At 39.4% G+C, this 12154-nt stretch overlaps 3 protein-coding genes across 3 annotated transcripts; 1 reads left to right on the top strand and 2 right to left on the bottom strand.

The window, feature by feature from the left end:
- Nucleotides 1-1547: 1547 nt before the first annotated feature.
- oip5 (opa interacting protein 5) lies at nt 1548-4195 on the bottom strand. Its single transcript, XM_058614903.1, has 6 exons — nt 4083-4195; nt 3391-3536; nt 2588-2654; nt 2314-2436; nt 2019-2100; nt 1548-1935 (listed from the first exon to the last, which is right to left on the bottom strand). Exons 2-6 carry the CDS (start codon nt 3419-3421, stop codon nt 1843-1845), a joined length of 396 nt encoding a protein of 131 aa, XP_058470886.1. The 5' UTR covers nt 3422-3536; nt 4083-4195; the 3' UTR covers nt 1548-1842.
- On the top strand, nt 4148-8698 carry nusap1 (nucleolar and spindle associated protein 1). Its single transcript, XM_058614901.1, has 12 exons — nt 4148-4329; nt 4434-4505; nt 5082-5273; nt 5369-5516; nt 5635-5712; nt 5814-5926; nt 6012-6062; nt 6143-6321; nt 6953-7110; nt 7220-7333; nt 7450-7561; nt 8062-8698. The coding sequence occupies exons 1-12, from the start codon at nt 4252-4254 to the stop codon at nt 8147-8149; spliced, it is 1383 nt and encodes a 460-aa protein (XP_058470884.1). The 5' UTR covers nt 4148-4251; the 3' UTR covers nt 8150-8698.
- Nucleotides 8558-11705, bottom strand: ndufaf1 (NADH:ubiquinone oxidoreductase complex assembly factor 1). Its single transcript, XM_058614902.1, has 5 exons — nt 11463-11705; nt 10321-10863; nt 9642-9827; nt 9351-9425; nt 8558-9268 (listed from the first exon to the last, which is right to left on the bottom strand). The coding sequence occupies exons 2-5, from the start codon at nt 10837-10839 to the stop codon at nt 9134-9136; spliced, it is 915 nt and encodes a 304-aa protein (XP_058470885.1). The 5' UTR covers nt 10840-10863; nt 11463-11705; the 3' UTR covers nt 8558-9133.
- Between the last annotated feature and the right edge of the window lie 449 nt (nt 11706-12154).

Genomic DNA, 12154 nt, shown 5'->3' with positions numbered 1-12154 from the left:
TTGGTCCCAGATTGAGGATCTCATCATGACATCATATTGTACATAATACCTCATAGTTTCTGGATTCAGAGCATCATATTTTTTAATCCATACAATTGTATTTGATTAGAAGTTTTAGAAGCAATAACGTACAATAATGCATGAGTTTATTGCCAGGGTGTACATTTTTAAGAGAATTCTGTAGCGTCACGTGGAGAAGGAACTCCTCCTCTTTCTCTTTTATGCTTATTGTAGCTCTCAATCCATATATTAGTCACTTTTCTGAGCGAGGAAACGGCATCACTATTGAAGGTTTGGGATTATTCCTGCAGAACTAGGTGGAATGCGAGTACTGTTGTAGCATAAAGGGATCACACTTACAAATTTAGATGAAAACATATATTTTTCAGAGGCTATTTTCCCTGTCTGGTATTTTTTTCAACATAACCTAAATAACCTAAACCAGTCAATACATGAGAGATGCTTTAAATTTTTCAATTGTAGCATTTTACTTCCATAAACCAAATTTCCTTTAGGAAAGTAGATTTTCAGTAACTGTAGCTGTAACATACTCACTGAATGAACTTGAAAAGCACTTTCTCTCCATGTACTGACGTCCATCATCATCATCATCATCACCACCACCACCCTGTCTTGAATACTGTATACTTAAAAAAACCCTGTAATGCCCTTTGTGGGGATTTATAATCACAACTTATAAGCAAGTAGGCGACTAGCAACATGAATAATGTGGGTCTCAAAATATGCATGACTTAGCAGAATAATGAATGATTTGTATTGCATGCAATAAAAACCAGCTTTGTAATGTGAATGGGTGTAATTAGGATATTGAAATATTCTGATCAGATGTCCTGTGACAAGGTGACAGAGTAGTTTTGATCATCAATTGTGGTTTTTACAGACTTAACATTGCCCAAAAAAACTAAACAAATAATGGAGAGTATTTTAAGTGTTTTTCTTCTCTTAATTCTCTGCTGTGTCAAATATCACTATGGCAGCGCAACAACACGTTTGTTTCTGTGAAGAAGAAAAAAAAAATGAAATATAAGTCTAGGTAAAAAGACAAATGACATTGCTTTGTTGATCAACTTTTCCACTGAGGGATGGACTGTGTAGAAACTATGCACTCTAGACAGAGGAAGTGTGCATGCTTATTATGTGTGAGCCTCTTGTCTGGTTTTGTATTAACTTTAAAAAAAAAAAAATCTGTATCAGAAATTCAGCAATAAAATGCAGCATGGTGCCAATTGGATGGTGGGGTGTTGGCGTTTATTTAGTGTTCATCTGTTTTTTTTTTCCATAGTATTATTAGTTCAGACTGCATTCAGGAACTGTCTGGTACAGGAGCAGCAGCAGCTATGACTGGAACTTGCAGGCAAGTAGTTGTTTAGGAAGCACCTTATTTGCTTGGAGCACTCATTTTATAGAACAATCACATTAACAAGGCACTTCTTAGTGTTTTCCGCCATAGTTCTGCAGTTTGAAGCCGTCTGGCTTTACTGAATGGTCTGCTTCAACCATGGCATAAAAAAACACAATAATGATACTGAGAGCAAGAGAAGCACACTTTATTATTAAAGTTACAAACTATAGATTTAATCAATACATTTTATTTTTTTATTCTGATGTAGACCCAATTTTGTGTGAAATAGTACAGTGTCAACATGTACTTCTCTTCACATGACAAACAAAATAGATTATTAAGATTAATGTGTCTTTACAGACACTGCACTGATTCCTGCATGACACAAAAAAGCCAAACACACTCAACTCACACTATCGCCCAAAGGAGGAGACAACATGATGCCACGTCCCAGGACAAGTCTACATTACTTGATCCTGTTATCTGTCCGATGAACTGTTCACGCTGCTGTTATCCAGTCTCCTCTTTATTTGTGTCATCTGCTCCAAATGTGCCGTAAAATGCTTCCTCGCCTGCCACAGAATGACAATCAATAGTTGTAGATACAGGAATGAATCGATGTCATCTGAGCAAATATGATGAGATGTCGCCTCACCATGTTCATACTTGGTCCGAGTGGCTTCACGTCAAATGAGAGTGAAGACACTTTCACCACTGATTGGCTACCAAGGATGTAGCTGCATAAAAAAGGAAAACAGAAAAATAATGTTTTCATATTATCTGCATCTGTACAATGAAAGAAAGGAAATGTAACCATTTCTAAAGAAGAAAAACACTTGCAAACCTACTCAAATGGCTCTTGTTTATTTTAGCCTCTCCAGACAGACGGCAGTAAACCGGTACACAAACGTCAATATGCTTGTGTTCTCAGCAGAAGCGGCAGAGCTTACCAAGTGATGTTTGCTTTGTTGAGGAGAAAGAGGGAGCGAATCGCGGCCAGACGAGATGGAGCGGAGTGAATTACTATGCCCACAGCAGAGTCACAGCCACCGCATTTTAGAGAACTGTAGATGCTGAAATCAAACAAATACATCTTTCAATTGTAGATTACAGAAGACACTGGAGAACCTGTGTGGTTGACTGAGAAGACTTAGAAATCTGTGTGCTTTGTTCGAAAATTCATTCTGCAATGAAAAGTAAAACATCGCTGCCTCTCCCACTCACCATTTGGCTATTTCCCCTTTATGTCCTAACTCCACTTCATTACTGATGACAACATCATTGGTTGTTCCTGGAGGGAGAGGAGGACATGTGGACACATCAGGTACAAGAAAACAAACAATCTAACTAAATTAAAGTATGTGGGGCAGCCCATGGAAAGGTTGCCAGTTTGAATCCAGACAGGTGAATAGGCTGGAGGACCTAATTCCTATTGCTCCCCATTGATTGGATACTATAGGAGCCACATACTCCTAGTGACGGTCCCAAGCCCAAATAAATGGGAGGTAGAGGTGGGTAAAAATATCGTTTCGGTGATATATCGTTGTCCTTCCTCCTGCGAAATGATATTTGATGAAGTCAGCAAATATTGATATTTTAGATAATAAATGAAGGGACTCTTTACAGTGGGATAATGTTGGAGAGATGCTCCATCCACGTTCAATACAAAGACTGTATGCACTTTGTTCTCTATGTTGTGACAAAGTAGAAAACGTTTAACTTTTCACTGACGTTTTGTTTCCTTCATTTAGACAGATATCGTGATGTACCGCTATATGATTTTATTGCAATATACTGATGATCGCAGAATCGCTGTATCGGGATATTATTGGTATCGTGTATATAGAAGCAGGTGATGGGCTCTGGGGAGAGGGAGAATGAGGACTGTTTCAGGTCCTAAACCAAAATTCGAATTCCAGGGTAGTTTTTTAGTTTCCATGAGGACAACTAGTCCTCACAAGGTCAGGGTTTATGCCAGAAAAAGGGTTACAAATACAAGTTCAGAGACACCTCAGTGAGAGACTTACTTAGACACACGATGGAGTCCAAACTCTTCATCTCTCCACAGACGTCAGACGATTCTCCCAGGACCGTGTTACACTGAGCGCAGAGAAGCAAACCGTCTCCCGCCGCTGATTCCACGGTGTCACCGCCAACACACTTCGGTAACACGCTGTTAACGAACTCCATGTTAAAATTGAAGTTTAGTTTACGAGCTGGATAAATCCGCCTCTGAATTTGAACACCGGATAAACAACAGCACAACTTCCTGTCGTGTTGTTTTGTTTTGTTTTAGCTCTGCGCTATACTGCCACCACCTGGAGGAGTGTCAGACTTCATCAATTTATGTTAACGAACATTCGAGTTATGTACATAATATAACGACATATATTGTGATAAAAATATAACTGTGTTCAAACATCTTTATGGTACACCGCGCCATCTAGTGTTCAAGCGTTTGTAAAATTGAACGAACGTTTCGAGAACGGTCAAATAACAGTGACAGGACAGTGGGCACATGGTTATAGTTATTATATATAATATATAATAATATTCTCATTTCCTTACATGTGGATCTGGATATATACCTCAACACAATCCCCACAAATGATTTGTTGTTGTTTGATACCACTGTGTTCGTCCGCTTGTGATTAACAATAAAACTTTATTTAAAACAAAACAAAACAAAACAAAAAAAACGGACAATAAATGCACCTACGCTCTGATTGGCTCGGGGGAACTTCCGGTCACAGCCAGGAGCCAATCAAACGACCCGAGCAGCTGTGTTTTGAACGTGTGGTTCGTTTTAACCGTTAGGCGCCGTCGCTGTTCGTGTCGGAGAGGAACTCGAGTGTGTGTGTGTTAGTTTTCTTTTATAAAAAGTAATTATGGACGACGTGGACTCAATGAAATATGCAGAGCTGCAGAAACTCGCCAAGGAGCTCGGACTTAAAGCAAACTTGAAGGTAATGGAAGAAACCACATACTTACATGCGCTTCTTTGTTTGTTTGAAGCTAACGTGTGTTGTGTGAAAACCATGCTAAGCTAACGTTTTCCGTTTGAAACCAGGCGGATAAACTCTTGAAACTGATCAAGCAGCATTATCAACGAGAGACAAACAAAGAGGAGCAACACGAGCAGGTAAATAACTCTCTCTAAGACCCTCATACGGTTTCGTTCCATTTGAATGGGAACGAAACAGCAACAAGGGTCTGCAGTCTTTAGTATTAAAAGAGACATTTTGTCCCTTCTCCACCCAGATAAATGTAATCTGAGCCATAAAATGAAGATAACATGCTTAAAAGTTTTATATGTAGATGTAGAACAACTGTTGACAGTTCATTTATGTTTTTACCTCTTGGAAATAGATATTGAAAAATTATTTGGAAGTCATGATAAGTGCTGATTATAACATAAACCGCTGAATTGAATTGAAAATATCTTTAAATGACAAACCTCATACACATGAATGAAAAATCTGACATAATTTGCCATAGAAGGAATAAAGTTGTGCACAGTTAGATTGTCTCTGTGGATATTTGAAATACAAATTTTGAGGAAGAACAAATCAGTTGCATGCATCTGTAACACATAATCTGCACTAGCTATTAAATGGTTTGTGTTACAAATTGCAATAAGTCCCATTGCAGGAATTAGACAGACAGATTCAGCTCTGAATAATGCCTGTGTTAAAAAAATATCATCTATATTTTCCAGGGACAAGAGAAGGATGAAGCTGCTGTGCAGGAGGAGGGAAAAGCAGAAGAGGACAGTGCTGAGGAAAATACTGCTGAGGCAGTTCCCAGCACCGCTGTGTTTGTGAACACGCGCCGAGGCAGAGGAAACGGTACCAAGAGAAAGATCTCTGATACCGAGTGTGACACCAAGTTAACAGTAACTGCCGTAGAGGTGCGACACAGAAAATAAACGGCGTGACGTTTAACACAGTGCTTGTTGAGGTCAGGAGGATTTGAAAAACACATAACATCTGTTGTTTCTTGAAGGATGTCACTGAGGTGGAAGCATCTGCTCCATCCCACGGAGCTCGAGGTGCAAAGAAGAGGAAAGTGACTGCCGTCAAAGATTCCACGGACAATGAAACCGAGTCTCCTGAAGAACCACAGCAGCAGGAAGCCGACGTGAAGGATACAGGTTCATATCATTGTTGGTTACTTGTATATGTTCATGTCTGTTTTTTCTGCTGTAAAATATTCCCAGATGTCATAGAATTAGTGATTAAAAAGTGTATTTCTTATTGTATTTCAAACAGCTGTAACCAAAGCTGGTAAAATTCCCCGTCACCAAGGCCTGCTGCAGAAGAAGAGGCAGTTGAAGCCTGTCACTCCAAGTAAGTTATAGGTTTTATTTCAATACCCTCCAGTTATGTCTTTAAGAGGTTACATTGTTTACTTGCTTTAAATGTTTTTGTAAATTCTGTCTCTATTGTAGACTTCAAAAAACTCCACGAGGCACATTTTAACAAGATGGAGTCCATTGACTCTTATGTCCAGAGGAAGAGCAAGAAGATGGAGACCTGCAGAGCTTCGGCCAAAGAACTGAAGGTACTTGGAAGGTTCTGATAACCCCTAAGTTACTGAAATCTATAAATGTAAATGGTTATACATAATGCTTGTTTTCTTTTTCCAGAAGCTTCCAGAAAAATCTAAACAGCAGCAACTCATTGGCAAATCTCAGGCCGTGAGTGTTTATCATCTGTTAAACATTCAGACGTTTTTTTCCAGGTTGCAGCGAGGTTGACAAATCTGTTCTTTTTGCAGAAGGCAAACCAGAGTCGCGCGTCCATGTTCAGTCCCATTTCGGCCAGTAAGAAACCAGCCGATGACATACGCAGACACACTTTGCTCTCGGCCACGAAAGCTCCCGCAAACAACGCTGCTGGGAAGGAAGACGCTCCGTTCAGACCGTCTGTCCTCTCCACACGCAGGATCAACGTCCGGTGAGTTTCCATTTCTTCTGCAGGGCTTTGCTGTCTAGGAAACTCGCCTGGGAGACGTATAATGTTTAAACAACAGACACTAGGCAACACATTTTTGTTGTTTATCATGAATGTTATAAAACATGACAATACCCAAGTACCCGACAATTCTTTCTGGATGTATCGATGGTGTAGTGCATATATTAGGATGCACGATATTGGACTTTTTGCTGATAATACATTTTAAAACCAATATTAGCCGATGCGGATATCATGCTGATATTGGAGAACCCTTGTGTATATATCAGGGATTTAGGGATGCATGATGTCAGAGTTTTTGCCGATGTATAAGCTCATTTAGTGTTTTAAATGGCTGTTGTACACGTGTTGCTATTCATTTGATTTTGGCTTCTTTTTTTTTGTTACTTTTAGATTCAATTCGCCTCATCAGTATGTTTTATTGTGAACTATATCATTGACCTATCGTCCCATATCAGAACAAACACTTTTATTTTGAAATGCTGTGAAATGTCATCATGAATCTTGTTATTGCAATATCCCGATAATACTTTTTTGGGGGGTATCTGATAATACATTTGAAATCCTTTATCTTATATGTATATTAAATTAACGTCTCTGTGATACTGTGCAGGTTTTCAGAGGCCACTCATGACAATGAGTATAAGAGGTCGTTGATGAAGACGCCTGCTCGTATGTCGCCCTGCGTGACCTCGAGTACTCCAAAAAAACAGACCACAGCTGCGGCGAAGCCCGACAAACCCTCAACTTTCTCCGCCACAAAAACTCCAGGTACTTTTGGCTCAAGTCCTCACAGGAGTCTGAATCCAGATATGTATCGAGGGCATATAATTATTTTTCAGAAGTCATTTTAAAGTGTTTTCCCCTCTGAATTCCAAAGGGCCTTTTGTTTTCACCGGCAACACAAGCACTTCCACAACACCCGGAACACAGAAGACCAACTTTGACCTGAAGGCGAGTCTGTCTCGTCCCCTCACCTACAAACCTCATGCAGGTACAAATGACGTTCAGTCATTAAACAATTGTAAACATTGTAAACAATAGTGCAGTATTAGTCGGACAAACCTTAATGATGTTTTTTGTGTGTTAATTGTGTTTTTGAAATCAAAGGGAAACTGAAGCCATTCGGTGATACTAAAGAAAACCCAACAGTGGCGACAAACAAGTCCCTGATCGCTAACTCGCATCAGAAAAACTATAAACAGCATCAAGTCGAAACAAGGTGAGTCTGAATTTACAAACATTCATTATCTGATACCAATTTGTCTGCTATATAACAATCCTTGTTTACACTGTTAATCTTAGTCAATTCTTCTATATTAAAAGATTCAAAGATTAATTTATTTGTCACATGCAAGTACAGCAGCAGTGAAATGAAATTGTGACTACTATATTTATTGGAATTATAAAAAATTTATCAGTATAAACATAGAACAGCTAAGAAATATATATGTATATGGACAAATGCACAGTTTATTTAAGGGTTACTGGGGATGTTGTGCTTTAATGAGTTGTTTGAATTTTGTGACAATGTCCTGAAGACTGAGTGAAGTGCAGGTCCTGGTTACACCAGATCACGCCGTGGAGAGTTGTTTTTATACATTCACTGTTGTGAACATGTTTGTTTATTTATTACCTTTTACTGTCTTCACTGCTGTCTGTGACGCAGTAAAATGTCCCCGACGTAACACTAATAAATGGACCGTCTTTGTCTTGTCTCAGGGAGGACAGGAGGGAAAAGCACACGGCCAACCGGAAGCAGAAAAAAGAGAATATGCTCGGGGCGAGAAGAGGCCTCGTCATGATGTGAAAGTAATTATCCCAGTCGTTTGTACAGCCTGTCCCTTCTACTGTAAATATTTTATCGTCCACAGCTGAAAGACAACATTTCTGCTCTTTTTTAGAATGTAGACAAGCCTCTTTTATTATTGTGTCTTTTTAGATTTGACTCATGCAGGTGTTATTAACGTTTAATGACGCATTTCTATATTTTAATGCGTAGGCAAGGGCTGCAACTGTCGCTCATTTTCTTCATTATTAATCACTTGTTTCTCAAACTTGGAAAAGACGATTTTCCGCAATTTTGGCAGTTTTAACAATTTGTTTATTTGGAGAAAGAAACTATAAAATATTCACATTGAAGAAGCTGAAAAATCAGATCTTGTTTTAATTATTGGAAAAAAGTAACTCAAACGGATAAATCGATTAATTTATTTAATAACACCCCCCCCCAGTGTTGACGAGTAATGACCTGCTTTACTGCTTTTCAGATGCAATGTTCTTAATGCAATTTTTTTTTTTACTGAAAGACCTGTATAGACGCAAAAGATTCTCAAAATAAATTTGTTTTCAAATTGTAGTCAGTGTTTTTTTTATTATCAATTATAATCAAAACTTGTCATAAATTGACTTGGACTCAGTTTTGTGAAAGCAGCCTCTGTCATTGCAGCTAAGAGATGATTGAGAAAAGCTCTGTTTTCAGTGATATTTCTTAAATTGTACATATTACATTTAAAAAAAGGATGTAAGTGTTCTTGGAACTTGCTCGTAGGGCGGCGTATGTGTCAAGAAAGAACCTATTTTGGAGCAGTTGCAATTAAGGGCATGGATACAGGAAGTTTTTTCACTTCCTATAATGTCTCCCGACCCAAATCCAAATCCTACACCATATAATTGGATATTAACAGACTGATTTAAAAAAAGAAAGAAACATGACCAGTAGTTACTGACAGTGATGAAGAGGGTGCACATGGTGGAACATTTTTCCAAGAGTGCTACAGTTTAGTTCAAACTTTTAAGGATTCTTCTTGTTCATCTCGTAGGCAAACTCTTCAGTGTGAGCGTGATCTTTACAGACACCAATGAAATCGATCTCGAGCTGGAACGGACCATCTGTTTTATCTCCCAGGGTAAATCCAATAGTGTTGATCTGTAACAAACCGATATAAAGTCAGCAAAAATATAGTAATGCACATAGCGGTGTATTTCAACGCGTCTGATTCTTGCTGTACCTTGTCCAGCCAGAGATAATACTGATCGTCTAGAATCCTACCACGATTTGTGAGGAAGAACTTGGAGAAAGGTATCTGTGGAAAAGATTGAATTATATATACTTTCAAAAATATGTTTCAATCACTGACTGTAAAAGTGCAGCCTAGGTGTGCAGGCTGCAAAAACAACTCCATTTGAATGGAAGTCTAGAGGAAAATGAGCTTTCAAATTGTCATGGAGTCATGCAAATTTCAAATCTCGAGGCTTGAAAACGGGAGTTTGTTTCACTATGTTCCCTCATGACATGATACCTTGACGTCTTGCCAGTAGGGTCCTCCTCTGGTGTGCAGGAAGTAGTTGTATATGTCGTCTTTACGGTAGGAGAAATAATTCTCTCCAGCGATGTTGATCATCCAAGGACGACCGTCACCTCGTACCCGCAGGTGCAGGCAGTTGAAGCTGGTCCAGTCGTGGTGCTTCTTCCTGTCAAATGAAGCCTGGGACAGGACAGAAGGTACAGGTGTTTTTGTCTGGTTACATTTAAAGGATTCCAGAACAGTTGAGACCTTGGATGTCGGGAAGTTCAGACTCTGGTTCTAAGACAAGCTTCAACTGGAGGTTACAGGGTTGTCGTAACACAATTAGCAAATGGCAAGGCTCCATTTTGATTGTTGCATGTTACATGTGTCCGTTATTTAAAAACGTTATACATATTGGACACAATTCCTATTTTGCACCAGAATTGCAAAATATATCAGAAAAATCCCAATTGTTATGTTCTGTTTTTTTTTTGTTTTTTTTAGCTTGGATCATTTACTCATCTTCTACCACTTTATCCTCCACAAAAGGCGGGATACACCCTGGACACAGGGCCACACAGAGACAAACAACCATTCACTGTCACACCTACTCAATTTAGAGTGTCCAATTTGGACATGAAGTGAAATTATTCCACAGAGTTTAGATCGAAAACAACAGCAGATCACTGACCAGTAGTTGTTTCGAGCGCATGGTGCAGTAGCCACTGTAACGTGTCTCCCCGTCCCTCGGAGGAGTCGAGCTAAGGGTCCCGTACAGGAAACACGTGTTATTTTTTCCAAGCTTCAGGTAAACTTCACTTTGTCCTCCAATCTCACGGTCTGAGGACACAGTCCACTGCTCCAGGCTCTCTGGACCCCTGAACTCCCATATGACCCTGTTCTGCTCCAGTATGTGCACGTTGAGTGGTCTGCCCTCTGGACCGACGAAGCGCTCAAAACACTCTGTTTTCAGCAGCGTGAAGTGCTTCTTTATTCCCTCCAAACCCTTTGCGAAGTCAAACTTTATCTTTTCCCATGGAAACTTGTTTTCTTTGGGCTGCCCGGGCCGCCGGTATTCACCCTGGAGCATGGATCTTTTGGACACAGTCATTACAGGAGTGATGGGCGGAAGGAGAAACAGCTGCTGTTGCTGGACGATGGAGCTCAGCAGCCTCGCTGAAGGAAGACGTGTGATCTTTGTCGGGGACATTTCAGCGTCGATCTGGACAATTCACTGTTGGCAGACATCACAGAGGAGAGCTGGCTTTGTAAGCTGTGATTAATATGTAAATTCCTGACAGCTATTTCTGATAATAAAGCAGTCTACGATATGATTTTCTTATTTTTTTTTACTTGTTCACAGGTCAACAGTGTCTTGGTTCTTGCTTTGTTGTGTTTTGCAGGAGACTGAAATGACAGCTCGGTCAGAAACTTCCTAATGAGGACCAGTCCCACTAACTTGGTAACTTTGGCTTTACCTGGGTCATCTAAAATATCTTAATATCTTACATTTCATCAATTGTTTTAAGATTTAGTGTCTTGGCTGGACTCCTTACAGTCTCCAATTTCCTCTTAAAATATGTGAATGGCTGTGTGTTTATATAAGTTATTTGTTACAGTAAATAATTAAGGAAACGGCTGTTTTTTTACTTGTTTCTAATTGTTACAAATAAATAAATCACATGTTTCAGAACAATAATGTAAACATTCGTTGGTTACAGCTTCATTTTAAGTTACTAATACTGTACAATGACTAGGATGTAGGGACATGTATTAGACAGGCGACATGTGATGCGTTCAAAGACAGTTTTCATCATCAAACGTTCCACTTACTCCGGTTATATTGTTCTCAGCTGCGCGGCTTTTCTTTCAGCGTCACTACAACATGGAGACAACTATTTATAGCGCTGTCGCAAACAACAAACTAATAATAAATAATCTGCTTCTGGAACACAAATCCAAGGTTGTCCTCGCACAGGAAGCTTAGCTGAAACACCTGTGCTGCGTTCAGCAAACATTCACACACAGACAGTTTCACAGTGAAGCTCGTGCTGAACAGTGGCGGCTGAACCGTTGTGGTTCTTGAACGCAGGTTTTGTGCACCGAGGTTTGCTGTCCGAACTGATGCACTTACATTAGATATATAGTTCCGCTTTATTTAAATACCACCGTCGAGCTCTCTTTTTCTCTATTTGAACTAAGATAAAAACGAGACGCACAAACTTAAAAATGTAATTGTGTTTCATTTTATTTTTTATAATTAGTATTGTTTTTGGTGTCCCTGTGTGTCTGTCTGTCTGTTTGTTTGTTTGTGCGTCCACACTTGCACTTGCCAATATGACCAACAGAGGCCGACAGAGGCTTGTTGCATGAATGGGGTGCAGTCTGCCATCTCTGATTACCTTGTTATTATTGATATCAACTGGTCATTATTAATTAAATGGCCTGTTGTTACTTATTTACACCCCCCAATGTCTAATAATTACTTCCTGTTTTTTTGTGTATCTATGTGAGTTTATGGACAT

This window comes from Solea solea, chromosome 18 (genome assembly GCF_958295425.1).
Source record: "Solea solea chromosome 18, fSolSol10.1, whole genome shotgun sequence".
Lineage (NCBI taxonomy): Eukaryota > Metazoa > Chordata > Actinopteri > Pleuronectiformes > Soleidae > Solea > Solea solea.
This window is presented reverse-complemented; position numbering and strand designations above follow the sequence as displayed.